At 35.3% G+C, this 22,504-nt stretch overlaps 1 protein-coding gene across 1 annotated transcript in view; it reads left to right on the forward strand.

Annotated features, from left to right (window-relative positions):
- NAMPT (nicotinamide phosphoribosyltransferase) overlaps nt 1-21,810 on the forward strand; it is a 39,079-nt gene extending 17,269 nt beyond the window's left edge. The window contains exons 6-12 of the mRNA XM_012812119.2: nt 983-1,141; nt 1,697-1,833; nt 7,133-7,358; nt 8,712-8,831; nt 16,491-16,631; nt 18,136-18,270; nt 20,602-21,810. Coding sequence (XP_012667573.1) covers nt 983-1,141; nt 1,697-1,833; nt 7,133-7,358; nt 8,712-8,831; nt 16,491-16,631; nt 18,136-18,270; nt 20,602-20,712 — 1,029 coding nt within the window. The 3' untranslated portion in view covers nt 20,713-21,810. The remainder of the gene's footprint in view (nt 1-982; nt 1,142-1,696; nt 1,834-7,132; nt 7,359-8,711; nt 8,832-16,490; nt 16,632-18,135; nt 18,271-20,601) is intronic.
- Nucleotides 21,811-22,504: the final 694 nt, after the last annotated feature.

Genomic DNA, 22,504 nt, shown 5'->3' on the forward strand with positions numbered 1-22,504 from the left:
GGCGCTGAGCCATGAAGTTGCTTCTAATGATACACTACCTGGTTTGTAAAATAAAAGTAGAAAATTACAATCTTAGAATAGAGAAGTAGTGAATTCCTAAGTGATAATATTTAATATCATTGCTGTGGTTAAGTGCAAGACTTTCTTTGGAATTTCCTGGCAGCCAAGAGAAAAAAGAAAATATCAAGGAACAGGTCTTATCAGAAAGTAGACACTTAGCAATTCTAATATTTTCTTATTAAGGAACTTATAGTCAGTGAATTAAAGTAGACAGTGACCCTGTAGTTACATAGCATATGAGGAAAAGTTTCATTTGACTTACTTACGATGACCTTTGATAAAAGCTAAGAACGTAAAGCATAACTAACTAAATAGAATTCTCTAGTGCTAAGCTAAAGTGTCTCAAGTTTATAATCTACTGATGTCATGTTAGATCCAAGAATATCTAGAAAAATAAATGACTGACTTCTTTATACCAATATTATTCAAGATGTTGTCCATGGACCAGTGCTGGTCCATGACCTGTTTGATGCTAGTCCACATAAAGTACAGAAATCAAGTATAAACATTTAGGATACAGCAGTTTGACATTGCCTCAACATCCATGTGTGAGTGTACTTAATAAACCTATTGGTCCATAACAGATTGAAGTTTTTTTGAAAATCGATCCTGTCATCAGAGATGGTCTTTCAGAGTATTAAATATTTGCTTCCTTAGAGCTTTGGACAGAAACTTGGTCATTTGAAATTCTTTACTGTTAAGGGCCCAGTGTGCATATCTTCTCTGTTGCTGATGTGAGAGCTGAGCCATGTACTGCATCTGAATGCATATGGTAGGCATCTTGCTGTGCAGTTGAACTGTCTCGTTGGTCTTTCTAATAAAATGGAAGTCTAGGTTATACCTCCAAAGAAAGCTAGGATTTTCCTCCGAAAGAACACAATCTTTTATATATTAATATTTGTGGTTAATTTTGTCACTACAGACTATTCTTGTTCAGTCCTGGTATCCAATCACAGTGGCCACCAATTCTAGAGAGCAGAAGAAAATATTGGCCAAATATTTGTTGGAAACTTCTGGTAACTTAAATGGACTAGAATACAAATTACATGATTTCGGCTACAGAGGAGTCTCTTCCCAAGAGGTAAGAAACTGAAACCATCCTTATTTAATAGCATGTAGATTACTGGTTAGAGTACCACTATTAGCTTTTGATGGTATTGGAATTGATCTTGGGTCTAGGTAGGCCATGTTCTGAAATTCCAAAAATTGAACCAGTACCTACTATATGTTAGCCTCTGTTCAAGGTACTTGAGATATAGCCTTCAACAAATGTCCCTGTTCTTTATGTATTAAATGGATGGACAGACAGAGACAGATATCATAAATATATCAGATGACAAATAATACTACAGAGGAGCATGAGGCAGGGTTAGGGAGAGAGAGTGATGGGAGTGTGGGTGGACACTATTAAGTAGGTCTCTTTGAGGAGGTAACAGATGAATCCTTCAATATAGTATTTAGGGAAAAAAATCTTTGTCATAAGGAACTGTTATCTCTCATAATAGTTAAATATTTTTCTAAGAATAGCTAAAGAAGCAATTCCCTTGGGAACTATGCTGTATACTTCAAATATGTTTTTTTGTTTTTTGTTTTTTGTTTTCTTTTTTGGATTTTGCTTTTTGGTTGATTTTTCTAGACTGCTGGCATAGGAGCATCTGCTCATTTGGTTAACTTCAAAGGAACAGATACAGTAGCAGGAATTGCTCTAATTAAAAAATACTATGGAATGAAAGACCCTGTTCCAGGCTACTCTATTCCAGCAGCAGAACACAGGTAAAATTTGCTCATCCTCTTTTTACCTAAATATTTGCTTTCTAAAACTACTAATTTGTTGTATTTGTAACTCAGTGATGTTTTGCCTAACCACAGAGCCAGGTGCTACAATAAATATTCATGAACTTGAGCAATTCAAATTCAGTATTTCTATTTTGTGTAAGTTAGAATCAGAGAGGTAGAAAACTTTTAACTATGCTAGAAAAAAACAGTTTAAGAGCTTTTCCCAACCTTATGTTGCCATATAAGTTTATTGTATGGTAATTTTCCAGTTACTGTATGTATTGTAGGGTAATTTTTCCGTTACTATATTTCCATATGCGGTTAGATTTTATTCAGAAGCACTCACTGTTAAGTACTGGTCACTTTTTTCCCTTTCCCCATTATTCTACATGCCCTTATCCATCTTTGCCCTAGAAATCATCATCTAGACCAAGTACCTACAACTGTAGACAAGAAAGTAAGATTTTTGATCAGGGGTGTCCAACCTGCAGCCCACAGGCCACATGCTGATTTTGTGAGGACTTTTTTTGCTTATCTGTGGTGTAGTATATCACGAAAAGTATTGCACGGACCTTTTCTTTTTGCTGATCAGATTTCATTAATGTTTGTGTAATTAACGTGTGGCTCAAGATAGCTCTTCTTTTTCCAGTGTGCCGCAGAGGAAAAAACTGAAGGTTTGACACCCCTACATATGAAAGGGACTATGTTCTGATTCTTTTATGCTTTCTTATCTGCTCTTTACTGATCCATTTTCAGTTAAATGAGAAGGAAATTAAAATCGAGGCTGCAGCTGCTTTGAGCCTAGAGCTTAACTTTATTGAAAGTAAATGGAGTTTTTAAATGTATGTCAAACCTTTATTTCTTTTTTTTAATAACAAAAGTATTTACTATATTCATTTGGGAATGTTTATTAACTTCTTTTCATTCTTGAAAACTATAGAGTTCTAAAACCAGCAGTAAATTTAGAATAAAGCGGAGCTTTATTATTATTATTTGATGCATATTAATTGAATAACTTTCATATGAAAACATATTACTAGATGCTGCAAGGGATAACGGAGTCTATCCTCACAATAAAAATAGTACACTCGTAGCCATCTGCTTTGTTGGCTACGTACTTTTAAAGAAATACAGAAAAGTATATGATGGTGTAAGGGAAGGAAATGAAGGATTGTATATATTCCACTGGCAGGATCAAGAAAGTTTTTTATAGAGATAGTATGTAAAATCTTAATTTCTTGAAGGAGTGGTAGAATTCACCAGCCAGCATCAGGCAGTTATTCTCTGAGTAAATGTTTACCGTGCATTGTATGAAAGAGCAAACATGAAAGAAGTGAGTATGAGTATGTTTAGGGAATAAAAACTGAAACAGATTTTAAGGATAGACCAGAAGACAGGCTAAGCTTAGAAAGGGTCCTCAAATTTATTTTGACATTGTATGTTAACTATGTGTACATCATGCTAGATTATTCTTAAACATTGTCAAATGAAAGCAGGCAGTAAAATTTTTGAGTAAAGAAGTTGTATTAGTAGAGAAATATTTTAGGAGGTTATTTTGATACTAGGATATCCTGTGGATTGAAAAAAAAAAAAGAAGTTAGGCTTTTTAGGAGGCTATTGCAGTAGTCTTGAGGTGATGAAATCTGGAACCAGGTGGCCTAGTGAATGGAAAGTAGATAAACACAAGCAATGACACAGGAGATAAAATTGCTGAAACTTGGTGAATGAGTTGGGACTCAATAAAGAGTAGATTCAACTAACATTTTTGAGCATTATTTTATTAGTAAGGCCTTGTTGAACACTTTACATACAAGTTTCAAGACTAGTGAATTGGCTCAGCACCTGTGGCTCAAGTGGCTAAGGTGCCAGCCACATATACCTAAGGTGGCGGGTTTGAGTCCAGCCCTGGGCCCGCCAAACAACAGTGATGGCTGCAACTAAAAAATAACCAGGCGTTGTGGCGGGCGCCTGTGGTCCCAGCTACTTGGGAGGCTGAGGCAGGAGACTCGCTTGAGCCCAGGAGTTGGAGGTTGCTGTGAGCTGTGATGCCATAGCACTCTACCCAGGAGGACAGCTTGAGGCTCTGTCTCAAAAAATAAAAGACTAGTGAATTAGGAAAGTCAGGGTGTCATCAGATAAAAATTTTAGAGTTAGGATATTTTTATTTGGGATTTAGATGTACTTATATCTTTTAAAAATTTAATGTGGTATGCACATATTAGACTCTTTTCTGGTGGTTTTGTTTCAAAGTAGTGTCAAGAGTATACTATAAATCTGAGAATAAGAATAATATCTTTTTTATGGCTTTCATATTAAAATGAAAAGGAAAAGTATATGGATGTAAAGAAAACCATTTATTTTTATTTTCTCTTAATGTTTACTACATTTACAAGTTTAACTCCATAATATATAAGAATGCTTCAGATTTTCTTAATAGAAACATCTTTTTAGTTTAGTCTCGTAGAAAGAACATTGGGAAAGTTGAGAGCCTTGCATATGAATGGTTGGTAGCCTTGGACAAGTCACTTATCTCTGTTTTTCAGTTTCTCCCTCCAACCAAACATGAGGAGGATACAACATCAGAAGGTTATTGAGGATAAATGAGCTAACATCTAAACTAACTTTAAAAGAACTCTATAAATTTAGAGCTTTATCATTATGATACCTTCTTAAAGAGTATATGAAATATTTAGTTATATAACCTAGAAATAATTGTATGACCTTTTCTTCTCAAACTGTGGAAAGCTATCCATAATTTGGTGCTTGAAATTGAGATTAATAGCATGGGCAGAATTTATTGAACAAGCATTTATGATATTCATGTACTAAATATTGCACTAGAAGAATAAATGTTATGGTTGTATTATGTAGAGGGTGCTATAGGAAGGATCTGTGGGATGATGAGTTAAAGATGTTCTAATTCCTATCTAACAAGATAGACGTAGGGCCCAGAAGGAAAACATGAGCTAAAATACAGATATTGGAAACCCTCACCACAGAGTGCTTTCTTGGACAGCTTTGAGAATTTCACATAGGGAGGTGTTACAGAGTGAGACAAGTCCCAAGGTAAGAGCTATGAGAACTATTGACCTTCATCAAATCAGTAAAGAAGGAGAACACAGCATCTCTGGGAGACTGAAGAGGAACAATAGAAATAGGAAAAAGAAAAATGAAACATGGAGATGTCATTGAAATGAAAGAAAGCCTCAGGAAAGTTCAGATGCCATGGAGAAAACCAAGTAAAATACAGTTAAGTTTGCTAGCCATGCTGTAAGGAGCAGAATGACTGTATTGATAATAGCTTTTGTAAATAATAACTGCTTATCAATAACTTCTAACTGCAGAAGTTCATCTTTTTTTTTGGCCTGGGCTGGGTTTGAACCAGCCACCTTCGGCATATGGGGCCAGTGCCCTACCCTTTTGAGCCATAGGTGCATTTATTCAATTCTCTCCCTTATAAACAAAATAGTAGCAATTTAGAACATGGCCAAGGGGCTTCTCTTCATCCATAACTTAATTTTCCATCTAGCCTGCAGATGCTGTCATGAAGTACTTATAGAAGAATGTTCACAATTAAATGAGTTTTATAGCAATACACTCTCTCTCAATTTTGGACAAGGGTGGTCTCTCAGTAACTAGGATTTTACAACCTTAAAGTGTTCACACTTAGCTAACCCCAGCTACCTTTGACAATATGGGGAAAGGTGTTTGCTCCAGTCTTGGGTGTTTTTGTTTGAGACAGAGTCTCTCTTTTCTTGGGGATAAGGCGGGAGGGATGTTTTTTTTAAGATAGAGTCTCATTTTGTTGCCATGGCCTTAGCAAATTTCCTTTGTCTTATGGTATACATTCATTAAATGTACAGACTCCTGGATTCAAGTGATCCTCCTATCTCAGCCTCCCAACTAGCCAGAACTCTAGGTACCCACCACAAGGCCTAGCTAATTTTTCTATTTTTAGTAAAGACAGGGTCTTGCTCTTGTTTAGACTGGTCTCAGACTCTGTGCCCAAGGGATCCTCCTGCTTTGGCCTCCTAGAATACTGGGATTATAGGCAGGAGGAAAAAACCTTTAAATTGTTCTTTAAAATGGCAATTTAAGACATATATTAGTGTGACTCTCCAGTTTCTAGTTAAATTTATATCTTTATAATAAATGAATAAGCTCTCTTTATTATTTTACTGAGGAGAACAGGGCAGAGGCAAAAACTAGAAAATTAGAATGAAAAGTTGTTTGACATAATGAAGTGGTACTCATTTTCAAATTCATTGTTAAATTCTTAACAATGTTTAATAATTTTAAACAATAATTATTAATAATGTTTAATAATTTTAAAAATTACTTTCACTATTTATTAATTAGCCAACAAATACTTAACACAAGTTGAGCATCCCAAATCTGATCTAAAACTTTTTGCTCAAAGGAAATGTTTATTGGAGCATTTCAGATTTTCATATTTGGGGTGCTCAGCTGATTTGAAATTTTGGAACATTTCTGATACCAAGCATTTCAGATAAGGGATCATCAATTTTTGTAATTACACATTAAATATGAACCTATTCAGTAAGAAGAATCTATCCAATAATAGGACATTGCAAAAGTCACTCATAGTTATTTCCCATCTTTGTTTTGCTTAAACTAAATATTAAAATTCATATTCCCCAGGCATATATTAATTTGTAGTAGATAATCTATAAATGAAATAAATGATTGCCTGTTATTGGTGATTTGAAGTTATAACAGATAAAGAGTTGACTCTAAGTATAGTATAAATAATTGTTTAATAGCCTCTAAATGTAAGATTTTGAAAGATAAGAAAAAAATATACGCCCCCAATATTAGTATATGGTTTTGAAAATTTTACAGAAAGGAGCCAAATGCTTGCATTGCCTAACTAATTAGAGTATGCATTCAATTTTTCTAACATCTTGACATAAAGTATAGAGGGCATTCAGCAAGTGCTTTTTAGTTTGTTGATTTTAAATGAATAGATCCTGGAATACCAAAAAAAAGTTTATAATTGGTTGCCTGTGACTTAAGGACTTAAAAGCCAAGAAACTTAATAACTATTGAAGAATAAGGTTACTTATAAACTAATTAGCTAAGGGAGGGTTGACCCAAGTATTTCCTTTGGCTTATGGTGTACGTTCATTAAACTGGCTCACCTTGTCTGTGATATTAATGGTTTAGTATAGTAAACATGAGATACAGTTATAGTAAGCATGAGATAGAATTGACAGTGATTCAGGAATAGATGTGTCTGCCTAAGTAAATCTATTATTTTCATTTTGTTTTCTAGTACCATAACAGCTTGGGGGAAAGACCATGAAAAAGATGCTTTTGACCATATAGTAACACAGTTTTCATCAGTGCCTGTATCTGTGGTCAGCGATAGCTATGACATTTATAATGCCTGTGAGAAAATATGGGGTGAAGATCTAAGACACTTAATAGTATCAAGAAGTACAGAGGCACCACTAATAATCAGACCTGATTCCGGAAACCCTCTTGACACAGTATTAAAGGTAAATTTTAATACACAACTTGGTAATTAAAATGCCTGTAGACAAAATGCATCAACACTTCTTTAATTTCATTTATACACAGACCATTTCAGAGCTGTCTGGACTACTTCCCTTATTTTATAATTGCAACCCAGAGAGAGTAATAGATTTGCCCAAGGTCACACACTAATAGCAGAGAACGACTATAAAGAGTTATGATTTATTTATATACTCCCATTAAACAGTCATGTGCTATTGAATAGATATTTTGTTTTCAACTTACCTTCAAATTTAATTAACAGCATTTCCATTTTAATTAATTCTGTGATTTCGGTACCAAATCTACTTGTGTTTTTTTCCTTTTACTACAATTCATTGCTAGACCTTTGAAGTTGTTAGCACAGAAAAATGTGCAGGGTGATGCAGAGTAAGAACAATACAAAAATACTTTTTAAGTAGTGGTCCTTTAGAGATATTGTTCACTCTTAATGTAGCTGTGTTGCAAGTTAATGTTCAGATTGCCTTCTTCAAAAAAGAAAATTAAGAGCAGGGTTATTTGATGCCTACTACAAGAAAAATACTGCGTTAGGTATCTTGTGTGAGATGTGTCATTTAATCTCTGCAAACTGATGCATCAATATGGAATTTTCTTTGTTGGACTCTTTAAGCAATTTATTTAGGAAAAGGAAGTATTTGTTGGGAGAAGAAGGTGTCTTGTAGGTTTTTTGTGTTTCTGACCAAGCTTTCTAAGAAATTTTAAATCTGTGCAAAACTTGGCAATAGTTAATGATCGAGTGGGACAGTTTGTATATTATGCAATTTGGCTTTAATTAAGAGCAAAGGAGAACTTGAGAGAAACTGCGGGTTATATAGATGCTTCATTTCCAGCTTCCTCTGCCTGTCACAAAGGCAGTTTCTCTGAACTTTGTGATTCAAATGGATTTATATTTTGAGTTATTCCAGACAGAATTAAAACAAGCTAAATTATTGGGCACACGCAGAATAAATCCAAATCAGAAATATAATCATAAGTTAAATGATGCCTCTTGAAATTTCTTTACTCTCCTAATTTTAGGAATTTTTTCTTTTGAATCTATATAATTTGAAAGATGTGAACAACTTACTTTGAGCCACTTTCTGGTATAAAATGACTCTATGGGAAATAGCATGCCTGTTTCTAATGTGATTGAAAGGGTTAGGTCCATATTTTAGAAGGTGTATACATAGTGCTGTAAGATTTCTTAAGTAGTTTAACTCTTTTTATATCCTCAAGATTCTCTAGCAAAGCAAAATCATTTTGTTTTAACTTTGGAAAGCTCTCCTACTTATTTTCAATTTTAGTTATTTGTCTTCCATGTGTGTTTTTCCATATAGGTTTTGGATATTTTAGGTAAGAAGTTTCCTATTACTGAAAACTCAAGGGGTTACAAGTTGCTTCCACCTTATCTTAGAGTTATTCAAGGAGATGGAGTAGATATTAATACCTTACAAGAGGTATGTGTTTTATAATTAAGCTCCTTTTTATTGCTTTGATAAACAACATATTACTAATTAAATACTATAGTGAGTCTTTTCATAAGTTTTTAAGTTGGCATAAGTCTTCTGTGCATTGCTTAAAGTTTCAAAATAATAGTTGTTTAAAATGTAGAAGTACCCGTCAAACCATACTACTCTTCTAGTCTTTGGCTACCATAAATGAGAAATCTAAAGAAGTATCACTATAAAAAAAAAAAAATGTCAGTCAAGTAATATCCCTTGTAATAGAAAATAGAAAGTCTTCATGTATAGGTCTGAATTTTAATAGAATTGAGCTGTACATACTCTGTAACACTATAAAACTCAGATGATAATGGATTCTTTTTCAGAAATTATAAAATGGCTTGTCACCTCTTCTAAATTAACCATTGAATGTCATCACATGTTATTATTAGATTTAACCAAATAGTATAAGTGTTATATAGCCATACCTTGTTTTATTGTGCTTAACAGATTTTATGTTTGGGGGGTTTTTTGGGTTTTTTTTTTTTACAATTTGAATGTTTGTGAAATCCATCAAGAAAATCTATCCGTGCCATTTTTTTTCAACAGCATGTATTCATTTCATGTCACATTTTGGTAATTCTTGTGATATATCAACTTTATATTATGCTCTTGTGATCTGTGATTGGTGAACTTTGATGTTACTATTGTAATTGATTTGGGACATCACAACTGTACCCAGATAAGAGACTAAACTTAATTGATACATGTTGTGTGTGTTCTGACCACCCATCATCTGCCCATTCCCCCGTCTCTCTTCCTCTCCTCAGGTCTGCCTATCCCCTGAGAGACAGAAATATTGAAATTAGGCCAATTAATCCTGCAGGGGCCTCTGAGTGTTCAAGTGAATAGAAAAGAACACAAGTCTCTCAAAATCAAAAGCTAGACATGATTAAGCATAGTGAGGAAGCCAGGCTGAAAGCTAAGGTAGACCAAAAGATAGACCTCTTGAGCCAGCTAGCCAAGTTGTGAATGCAAAGGAAAAGTTCTTAAAGGTAATTAAAGGTGCTCCTTTAGTGAACACACAAATGATTAGGCAGAACATCCCTATTGCTGGCAGGAAGAAAGATACAGTGGTCTGGGTAGATGTTCAGACCAGCCACAGCATTCTCTTAGGCCAAAGCCCAATGCTTGAAAGCTAAGGGAGGTGAGGAAAATGCAGGACTAAAGTTTGAAGCTAGCAAAGGTTGGTTCATGAGGTTAAGATGTCTCTATAACAAAAGTGCAAGGTGAAATGGAAGTGCCAATATAGAAACTACAGCAAGTTATTCAGAATATCCGCCGAAGATCATTGATGAAGGTTGCTACACTAAACAGATTTTCAACATAGACAAACAGGAAGACAGTGGCATCCAGGACTTTCATAGCTAGAGAGGAGAAGTCAACGTCTGCCGTCAAAGGACAAGTAAATTTTCTTACTAGAGACTAAGACAGTTAGTGCCTTGAAGTGGAAGCCAGAGTTCATTTACCATCCCGAAAATCCAAGGGCCCTACACAATTATGCTTAATCTACTCCACTTACGTTCAATAAATGGAACAACAAAGCCAAGGTGACAGCACATCTTTTTACACGCTTACGCTATGGTCCTAATGTTTTAAACCCATTATTGAGACCTATTGTCAAGAAAAAAAGATCCCTTTCAAAATATTACTGCTCATTGACAATGTGCCGAGAATGCTAATAGAAAAATACAAGGAGAGTAGTGTTTTATCCCACTAACACAATATCCATTCTACAGCCCATGGATCAAGGAGTCAGTTCAACATTAAAATCTCATTATTTAAGAAAAATATTTTGGGCTCGGCGCCTATAGCTGAACCGGCTAAGGCGCCAGCCACGTACACCTAAGGTGGCGGGTTCGAATCCCCAGCCCAGACCCGCCAAACAACAATGACAGCTGCAACCAAAAAATAGCCGCACGTTGTGGCAGGCACCTGTGGTCCCAGCTACTTGGGAGGCGGAGGCAGGAGACTCGCTTGAGCCCAGGAGTTGGAGGGTGCTGTGAGCTGTAATGCCACGGCACTCTACCCAGGGGGACAGCTTGAGGCTCTGTCTCAAAAAAAAAAAAAAAAAGAAAAAGAAAAATATTTTGTAAGTATCTAATTGCAATAGATGATTCCCGTGATTTTGGAAAAGTTCACCATTCTGGGTGCCATTAAGAACATTGTGATTCATGGGAGGAGGTTAAAATACCAATATTAATAGGAGTTTGGAAGAAGTTGATTTCAGCCTTCATGGATGACTTTGAGGGGTTCAAGACTAAAGTGAAAAATAGCCAAAAAACTAGAATTAGAAATGGAGCCTGCAGATTGACTGAATTACTGCAGTCTTATAATAAAACTTGAACAGATGGAGAGTTGCTTATGACTGAACAAAGAAAGTGGTTTCTTGAGATGGAATCTACTCCATGTGGAGGTGCTTATGAACATTTTTGAAATGACAGCAAAAGATTTAGAATAATATATAAACTTAGCTAATAATAAAGTAGCAATAGAGTTGGAGAACTCCAATTGTGAAAGAAGTTCTACTTTGGGTAAGATGCTGTCAAATAGCCTCACTTACTACAGAGAAATCTTTCATGAAAGGAATAAACAATGGATACAGCAAACTCCATTGTTATCTTATTTTAAGCAATTGCCACAGTCACTTACGCCTTCAGTAGCCACCACCCTGATATGTCAGCAATCAGCAACATTGAGGTGAGACCAGCTAGCAGCAAAAAGATTACAACATGCTGAAAGCTTAGGTGATCGTTAGCATTTTTTAGCAATGAAGTTTTTTTATTTTTTTATTTTTTTGTAGAGACGGAGTCTTACTTTATCACTTTCACACAGCTCACAGCAACCTCCAGTTCCTGGGCTTAGGCTATTCTCTTGCCTCAGCCTGCTCAGTAGCTGGGACTATAGGCACCCCTCCCCACTGAGCCACAGGCACCGCCTGGCAATGAAGTATTTTTCAATTAAGATTTATACATTTTTTAGACATGATGCTATTGCATACTTTATAGACTACAGTAGAGTGTAGACATAGTTTTTAATGTGTACTAAGTCAAAAACTTGTGTGACTGAGTTTATTGGTGTTCACTTTATTGTAGTGGTCTAAAACCAAGCCTGCAACATTACTGAGATAGGCCTGCATTATCTTAAAACTTTTGCCTATTTTGTTTCCCAAATAAGCTTCTTAAGAGCCACAATTTTATTTTACCTAAAATATCCTATAAAAGTTAAGAATATCACTAACACAATATAAAGTGTCTACTGTTTTAAGGCACTGGCATTTGATACTAATCTTAGATGGTATACTGTTGTGTAACACAAGTTAAGGGATTTTTATGTTTGAAAGAGTTTGGTGTTGTTAGGTAAAGGTCAGTACCCAAATTGTAAGTAGTTTGTTTTCCAGAGATTGACTTGAAAGTGAGAGCTGTTGTATATAACAAATAATATCTTTGTGGTGATTTGTACTTAGAGTTCCAATATGAGCTGTCTGTACAATAGATGTCTCTTGTAACTAAGAGAAATGAGGTTTTTTTTCTGCCAGGTCTCCTAAAGTGCCTTGCTTAAGAAAAGTGCAAACTCCAATTTGTCTAAGACAGTTGTGCTTGGGATATTGGGATTTTCGTGTGAAAAGGTAGGAAGAAATAGAATAAAAGTCTGCAGAGATAAAGAAGAGGACTTCATATAGAAATCCCAGCTGGACATCTACTTGCCATTTCCCCTTGGCTCAGCTGAACTGACAATTTTTTACCTCAGTGTCAGTTATGTAGTGTTACACACACCTACCCGGAGGCATTTTAGCAGGCATCCTCACATAGACTCCCCTGTTCGTGCCTATGCCCACCCTTCCTTGTTCCCCACGTCAGGTGTTCAGGTTGGGTTGTTCAGTCAGGTATTTGAACTCCCCTTTAAAAAACAAAGTTCTTTGGCTTTTCTTTCTTTTCTTTTCGGTTTTTATTCCCCTTATTGGTTTTTTTAAATAAACTATAAGAATTTATTTGCATTTTTAAAGTTGAGAACCAGCTCAAAGCATTAACTTTTTAACTATAAGAAATATTGAGACACATACTCATTGGCATTGGTAAAACCTTAAACAGAAATATGTAGAGGATTGAATAGTTTTTGTGTTAATGCAGATGCACTCATGGATATGGGAAGATACCTTAAAGAAATCAGGGATTTAACTGACTATTGGGATAAACCCATTGTCAATTTAAAATATCATTAAGTTAAAAGTGTATTTAATACACCTAACCTACTAAACATCATAGCTTAGCATAGCTTACTTGAATGTGCTTTCAACACTTACATTAGCCTATGCTTGGGCTAAATCATCACAAAGCCTATTTTATTACAGAGTGTTGATCATTTCATACAATTTACTGATGTTCTACTCAATGTGTATAACCTTATCACCAATGTTAAGTTGAGCCATTCCATATATCAGGGAACACCAATACCAGATTTCTTCATATTGGAGGTAGTTCAAGATAATGTTTTTAGAAGGAGGAAAAGGAATTCATTTAGCATGTTTGCTTTGTACATATACTAAATTATATGCTTTAATTTTGACAAAATGGAAAATCTGCTTTATTTGAAACAACTGCCTTCTCTCCTTGTCAGCCTCACTCTTGGACTTTGCTACTGTGACAGTGTGACATCCCATGAGGTTATGAAGTAGTAACCCTACCAGAATGAAACTGATGATTTAGGAAAAGAAGCACAAATCTCTTGTGTTGGACAAAATGAAAAGTGTCCATCTTCTTTTTCTGTTTGTGTTGCACTTAGAGATTCATTCTTCTTTGGTATCATTGAAACCTCTCGATGGAATAGTTCATTAATAACTTTAAAATAGTACTAAATTCTCAGAGCTAGCAAAAGGAAGACTTCTTTGAGGCCCCAGATATTTTAAACAATTTTCTTCACATATTCAATTATATCTTACTATGCTATGCATAGGTCAACATTTTTTCCTTTCTTTACCTTTCGCTATCCTAATATTCTTTTCCTGGAACCCTTTTCATTACTTTTTTAGTAAATATCCCCTAAGTGTCACTACTTTGGTCCAGAGACTTAATAGAAGACATTGGTTTTGTGTAAATCTTAATGAAAAGACCAAATTACTTCTTTGACCTGTATGTACATAAAATATTACAGAAGCACTTGTAGATTGTAATACACATTTCAAATGTGTGGTTGGGATAAGAAAATTAGTGTTACTCTTCTGATTTCAGTAAGTTAGATGCCTTAGTTAGAAACTTGAAATTCTTATTCAACAGAAGAATAACATCTAAGACTGATATTTTGTCAGATTTTTATCTAAATATTTTGAAATAGTAATTTTTTCTTAGTTCTATAATTTTCCATTGACAGAAAAATTCCTTTAACTCTAACTTAACTAAATTTTATAACTTTTAGTGAAAAAATTTGGCTGGAAATACAGTGATAAGATACTAGGCAGTATTGTACTTTGTGATTTCCTTATTATTCTGCTACTGAAGCATCTCTAAAATCAGGTGACAGGTCTGAAACTGTATTTTCTCTATGTTTTGTTTAAACCGCCTTACCCTCCATCTACTTGTTTCCCTTTCTTTTCTCACCTTTTCTGTTCTATGCGTTTCTTTTTTTTTTTTTTTTTTTTCCAGTTTTTGGCTGGGATTGAGTTTGAACCTGCCACCTCCGGCTTATGGGGCCAACACCCCACTCCTTTGAGCCACAGGCGCCACCTTCTATGCATTTCTTTCATACTGAAATTCACCATGGTCATAGTTATTTCAATGAAAAATAAATCTCAGGTGGCACCTGTAGCTTAAGCGGCTAAGGTGCCATCCACATACACCAGAGCTGGCAGGTTCAAATCCAGCCTGGGCCTGTCAAACAACAGTGACAACTACAACCAAAAAATAGCCGGGCGTTGTGGTAGGCGCCTGTAAACCCAGCTACTCGAGAGGCTAAAGTAAGAGAATCTCTTAAACCCAGGAGTTTGAGGTTGCTGTGAGCTGTGACACCACGGCACTATACCCAGGGCAATAGCTTGAGGCTCTATCTCAAAAAAGATAAATAAATGAAAAATAAATCTCAATTCAGGAGACTTGGATACCTTTGGCTTCAGGTACAGTGATTAAAAACGCGGAATAGGATTTTTCTATACCTAAAGGAATCACTTTCAAATAAGTCTTACATGTTTTCATCTCGATACTTGTGGTTTAAAAGTTCTCATGGCAGGGGGCGGCGCCTGTGGTTCAGTGAGTAGGCGCTGGATACTGAGGATGGCAGGTTCAAACCCGGTCTCAGCCAAACTGCAGCAAAAAAATAGCTGGGCATTGTGGCGGGCACCTGTAGTCCCAGCTACTCCTGAGGCTGAGGCAAGAGAATCGCCTGAACCCAGAAGTTGGCGATTGCTGTCAGCTGTGACTTTACAGTACTACCGAGGGATTAAGTGAGACTCTGTCTCTTTTAAAAGTTCTCATGGCAGAATAATCATATGTTTGGGATTTTAGAAGAAAGATGAATTTCTAAATGTAAGTTTGTTAAAAAAATGAAGGTGCTTGGGTTTTTTTTAATTTGTTTCTTTGCAATGTTGAAAATAAAGAGAAAAAGACAATATGCAACTATTGGTATCTGGTGGGAATGTGGTAAATTTCTATTAATGATTCACATGAAGCTTTTAAAGTTGCTTATGATTTTCTAACCACTCAAAAGTTCTGTTTAAATAGAACAGAACCAGCCCTTCTAATTGCTTCCTTTTAGCTATTCTCATAATATTAAAGGAAGGGTTATCACATTTCACTTGCCACTTTCTGTCATGAAAGTGAGTAAGTGTTAAATAAGAAGGCAGATGCTAAGTAAATAAGCTCTACTTAGGAGAAAGAAATACGCATGACATTGGTAAGAAACAAATCTTTAATGTTGTTTTTAAATACTGTGTACTTTCAAAGAACTATTTTAGCTGCCACAACTGTTCATACAGGTCTCTAACTGGCTTGAGATAATCATTCTCCAATGATCCAGTGATAAATCTTAGCCCTCAAAGCATCTGTCCATAATTTTGTTTATAGTATTGGAATATCAGCCAGAGTAAAATGACTCTACTAGTATTTCATCTGGTATATAGGAGAGAGTATTTTATATTCTTCTGCCACCGATGTGCATTGACTTTGGCATGTCCCATTATATATTGTGATGTATTAATGATGATTAGAATTATTCCTGGAGTCTAATAATTGGGGGCAAATATGTGGATCTCATTGTTTGTGCTGCTGGCATCTGGGCAACAATTTAAGGAAATGGATAAGAGAAGTTGACTCAAGTAACCTTGGATATTCACAGCCAGTGTTTTCTTACTTCCTCTCATTTCCTTTACTCCTCAACCCTAATCACAACAACACCACAAATTAAGGAACTATTAATGAAATCTTCTGCTTCCAAACATATCCATCTTGGTGGGGGGTGGGTAGGGTTAGAAAAGAAAATGTCAGATATAATTTTGTCTAAGTCTTTTTCTTACCTAATTATTGACTATTATAAACTATCTCTTGGATTCTTTATTTGCAAGAATTGCCCTTTAAAAATAACCTCTATCCTCTTCCAGATTACTTAGTTTTTTTTTTAATCTCCTAGATTGTAGAAGGCATGAAACAGAAAAAGTGGAGCATTGAAAATGTTGCTTTCGGTTCTGGTGGAGCTTTGCTACAGAAGTTAACAAGAGATCTCTTGAATTGTTCCTTCAAGTGTAGTTATGTTGTAACCAATGGCCTTGGGGTATGTCCTTCTACTTTTACTCCTTTTGTTCTAGTATCTTCTTTATGTGTCTAGGTAGAATGTAGTTATTGAGTGTACTACTCAAAGGATAATAATGGCCCTAGACTATTAGTGTGGTGTTAGGTACTACTAACCATGACTCAGAAACAAAGAAGAGAGATGTTAGATAATAACATGACTAAAAAAAGAGAGATTTGGGAAAAGGAGGAACAATAAAGTGAAAAATTATTTAAGAGAAATAATACATGTCAGTCATTACTCACAGCTTCAGAATATGCTTTTGGATCAAAGAGTTGACCGTATTTGAGTAGAAATGGCAACTAATCTAGCCATTATATTAAGGATAAGCATGTAATCTAATCACCGTCAAACTGTGTTTTAGGAAAGTAGAATAAGTTTGGATTGTGATACCAGAATCATGTTCCACACCCATGGAACAGCTAGATGGCTAAATGACTACCCCACAAGCTCCTCCATAGTCTCTTGAGAGTTGGGGAATGTGTGGAGCAAAGGGCAGAGGTGGGGGGGGGTGCTAAAAACTAAGAACACCTGAGTCAGTTCCCTGCTTTACTGTCTTTCATCTTTGCAGAGTTCCGGGATTGATTCATTGGTTGCTTCTCATCCCCTGCCATTGCTAGTTGCTTCTATTATATTTTGCGTCCTGTGTGTCTGATCCTGAAACAAATGTTTTGCTCTCTTCAGGTTCTTCTGTCAATAGCAAAGTAACAGTAAAAAATAATGAAAGGGAAAGGTTGTGTAAATTAAGAAAGCCTTTACCGTGGTAATATCCAGCTCAACTCTCAAAAGACTTTTTATATACACAAATGTGTATCTATATAGTATTGGCATAGTTGGGTTTTTTAAATAGAGGCAGTTTGTAATATTAAAGGAAATGCCTTAAGGGTTACATGTTAGAAACGTTAAAGACTTACTACAAATGAAATATTAAGTATTTTTCATTGATGAGAAAGGATATCCAAGATTCAGGTTCTATTCACATCTTTTTTCTTAACAGGCTATCCATCAAAACAAGCTAAACAGTTAACGTTTCTAAAAACCCAATATAGATTGGTTTAGTTATACCTATTAAGGTCTTAAAACTTTACACATAGGCTAGGCCTAGTTTTTCATGCCTGTAATTCTAGCATTTTGGAAGGCCAAGACAGGAGGACTCCCTTAGAGCTCAGGAGTTTGAGGTCAGCCTGAGCAAGAGCAAGACCCTGGCTTTTCTAAAAATTAGAAAAATTAGCTCAGCATCATGGCAAGCACCTATAGTCCCAGCTACTCGGGAGGCTGAGGCAGGAGGATTGCTTGAACCCAGGAGTTTGAAGTTGCTGTGAGGTAGGCTGATGCTATAGCCTGCACAGCAGAGTCAGACTGTCTTAACAAAAATACAGCAACAAAAACTTACATGTAAATTATGTATATGCTTTATTGTCTGTGAGAGTTTGGCCATTTCTGATTAGTCTTCTATTTTCTCTAACTTTCTTAATTTGAATTTTAGATTAATGTCTTCAAGGACCCAGTTGCTGATCCCAACAAAAGGTCCAAAAAGGGCCGATTGTCTTTACATAGGACGCCAGCAGGGAATTTTGTTACACTCGAGGAAGGAAAAGGTGACCTTGAAGAATATGGTCAAGTATGTATCTATGCTGATTTATTTTTTTAACAATAGTAGTTTTAACTTTTTTTTCAAAACAATTTTTGTGAAGGCCAAAGTTTTATTATAAAATGTACAGTTGCTAACCTGGCTTACCAAAATCCATTGAAAAACAAGTTGCTAGATTATAAATACAAAGTCTGTATGTACATTGGGAAAAATATTTTGTAACTTTCAAAAATGTTAAAAGTTGTTTGTTTGTTTTTTTACTTTGCAGTGAGTGTGGTAGTGATAGTTGGTTTTCAACAAGCTTCTGCACTGTACTTGGTCTTCACTTTGCTGTCAATTAACAGTGACTCGTTTCCCAAAAGGCGTAGTTAAGGATACCTAAAAGGATGCTGTTCTTCATACTTCTCCTTGCTGTTTGTGCTATAGCAAAATTTTGGTTGTATTAAATAGATAATAGTAGGAGCTCTGCGAATTCTAAAATGTTGAAGATAATTCTGTTTTTTAAAAACTTAATAGTATTCAGTTCAGATGGTTTTCTTTAGCCTTAATTCTCTTAATTCTCAGAACAACTGTACGGGCTAAAAGCAAATAATGTTATCTTCATAGTGTAAAATGTGAAGACAAAGTGACTTAGTTCAGATTACATAATTTGTAAATGGTGAAACCTTACTTAAAACCAAATTTTCTAATTCAGGTCAACCAAATTGAAAACATTTGTAGTATGGGGGCGGCACCTGTGGCTCAAAGGAGTAGGGCACCAGCCCCATATACCAGAGGTGGTGGGTTCAAACCTGGCCCTGGCCAAAAACTGAAAAAAAAAAAAAAAATGTAGTATGCTAAAGTAATCCAAGTAGTCCATACAATCTAGTGGTCTTCTGTATATAAAAAATACATTTATACTCATGAACTCAAGTTACAAATTTTTGGTTTTTAAACCACTGGATTGAGGAAAACTCATTTTTAGAAGGAAAGTACTCATGAATATTCTCAGAAAATGTTATACTAAACTTAAATATACTAATTTACTATTTTCTGGTTTTATTCTTTATGATTATAACATGTTATTCTTATCATTTTTTAAGGTTTTGAGCCAGAACTGATGAAATAGTTTTTTGTTATCTTTAATGAAAAATATATAAATTCAAAGCTCAAACTTTGAGAATTAGACCACTTCATATAGTCTTTTAGGCAGTTCTTTGAGTAAGCTTCACTTAACTCTTTCATCTACTAAGAATTACTGAATTTATCTCAGATGAACTAAAGTCACTTGAGACTAAAAGTGAAAACGTGACTTTAAAAAGTGAGCTATGATTCCACAGCACTCTATAGGGGCAACAAAGTGAGACCTTGTCTCAAAAAAGGGGGGGGGGGGCGGAGCATTGATTTTAAGAAAATGTGGTGATAATACTTGAATATTCTAAATAGTAATCTATAATTGATTATAATTAGATATCATATAGGTATTTTGATTTAAAAATAGGAACCAGCCTTTCCTGATAGATCATATTTAAATTTATAAAAGAAAATGCTACAGCTGCGCAGTGTGATTTGAACACAATGACAGAAATATTAGATAATGTCCTATGTACCTCAGTCTTCAGACTAGATGGAAAATTGAGATTACTTTCATGGATGAAACAAAGAGAAACCAGAGGCGGATGGTAACTGCCTTATTAAGATAGGAATGGCTCTACCAGACTCCTCTATCTTTGTTACCCTGTGTGGATGATTTGGATTACCCTTATCGGTGACTCTTGGAGTATCTGTGTACACAAAGAGTATTTAACTCAGTCACTATGCATTAGTCAAGAAATTGATACGTGTATTTTTTGTTGTTTGTGGTTTGGGTTTGGCTTTTGGTTTTTCCTGGTTTTTTAAGGATAACATTCAGTGCCTAGCAAACTTACTAAATGTCCGGGTTGATAAGTTTAATCAGTGTTGAGTCTGTTGGTCTGAACTAAGGAAGGTTTAGTAGGCTTTCCTCACTGCATTGTCAGAACTGATTAGCAGTGACAGTTCTGGCGACACGCATCTTCCATCTACAGATAAAAGAGTGATCAACTTGTTTTATTATTGTTTTTCCTTTGAAGAAAACTAGCTTAAGAATGTAATATTTAGATTGGTCTTTTTGATAGAAGTTAAGTATTTCTCCATAGCAGGCAACGTGGGGATTTGCCATTTTAGACAGCACCTTGTTCTCTGCCTGCTCCACCAGCATTTTTTGTTTGTCATAGCATCTCATAATTCCAACACCATCGACACATTTTATATGACTGGTTAGTCTAATTCATCAGAGCATGAGTCAGCCTTTTGCTCGAGAATCTCTTCAGCACAATCACTAAATCTGTTATATTCATGCAGGACCTTCTCCACACAGTCTTCAAGAATGGGAAGGTGACAAAGACCTACTCATTTGATGAAGTGAGAAAAAACGCACAGCTGAGCAGCGAACTGGATGCAGCACCGCATTAGGCTGTGTGACTGGTGTGTGGTGTGCACCATGTATCTGTGTGTGCGTGCATGCATGCACGGATACACTGTGAGTATGTGAGACATGATGTTTATTGTACAGATCTGTGGGATTGCTTTGTGTTTTATGATACATCACAGCCAAATTATTTGTTGGTTTATGGACATACCACCCTTTCATTGTTTTCTTTATTTTCCAGTGTTTAGGTGATCTCAACTTAGGAAACACACTTAACCATGTAAAAGATTAATGCTAAAGTAAGCTTTTTAGGGCCCTTTGCCAATAGATAGTAATTCAATCTGGTATTGATCTTTTCACAAATAACAGAACTGAAAAACTTTTATATATTACTGATGATCACATAAAACAGATTTGCATAAAATTATCATGATTGCTTTATGTTTATATTTAACTTGTATTTTTGTACAAACAAGATTGTGTAAAATATATTTAAAGTTTCAGTGATTTAACAGTCTTTCCAACTTTTCATGATTTTTATGAGCACAGACTTTCAAGAAAATACTTGAAAATAAATTACATTGCCTTTTGTCCATTAATCAGCAAATAAAACATGGCCTTAACAAAGTTGTTTGTGTTATTGTACAATTTTGAAAATTATGTCAGGACAAACCCTATAGAATTACTAACTCACTGCCCCTTGTAGAATATGTATTAATCATTCTACATTAAAGAAAACAATGGTTCTTACTGGAATGTCTAGGCACTGTATAGTTATTCTTTACCTTGGTCGTTGAATTGTACCAGTGAAATGCCAAATTTGAAAGGCCTGTACTGCAATTTTATATGTCAAATATTGCCTCTGGCTCTAATATGCACCTCAAGATTTTAAGGAGATAATGTTTTTAGAGAGAATTTCTGCTTCCACTATAGAATATATACATAAATATAAAATATTGACAAAAGTGGAAGTAGTGTATTTTAAAGTAATTACACTTCTGAATTTATTTTTCATATTCTATAGTGGGTATGACTTAAATGAATTACCAGAGTGGGTAGTGAGTGTACTTATTTTAAATGTTTTGATTATGTTATATTTTTCATTAAGTATTTTTAATAATTAAATTGGATATTAAATTGTATGGACATCATTTATTAATTTTTAACTGAATACCTGCATAAATAATCCTTAAGTTCTTAAATGAAGATAAATTATCCCAGTGAAAAGCATGATGGCATGAGCTCCAGTAGAGGAAGCTTTAACTTGAGTGATTAACTGCTGGATTCTGAATCAGTCACCACATTTGACTAGAGACCAGTTTAACTAGAGTGATTAACTGCTAGATTCTGAATCAGTCACCACATTTGACTAGAGACCAGTTTAACTAGAGTGATTAACTGCTAGGTTCTGAATCAGCCATCACATTTGACTGGAGACCAGTTTCTTTCAAATGCCTTTTATAGATGTAGGCCTGTTCTTCTAAGGCAAGGTTTGGCCAGCTATGTCCCAAAGGCCAAATTCAGACAGTGGTTGTGCAAATGCGTATTATCTGTGGCTGTTTTCCCAGTACAACAGCAGAAATTGAGTAGCTGTAGTAGAGGTCAACTGGGCCACATGCCTGAAGTGTTTACTATCTGGCCTTTAACACAGAATTACCAAAAAATCTTTGACCCCTGTTCTAAGAAAAGGAGTGTGCCTTGTGTTTTAAGGGAAATGTTTTTTGGGGGGAAAGGAGGAGGCTAAATAATTATGTCTTTTGTCCTTTCTTTTCTCATTTAAAAATCGGATACCAGGAGACCAATTTAGGAAGTTTTAACATGACATTAAATGTGAAT

Source organism: Otolemur garnettii, unplaced genomic scaffold, assembly GCF_000181295.1.
Source record: "Otolemur garnettii isolate 467f Iridium unplaced genomic scaffold, OtoGar3 scaffold00005, whole genome shotgun sequence".
NCBI classification, from domain to species: Eukaryota; Metazoa; Chordata; class Mammalia; order Primates; family Galagidae; genus Otolemur; species Otolemur garnettii.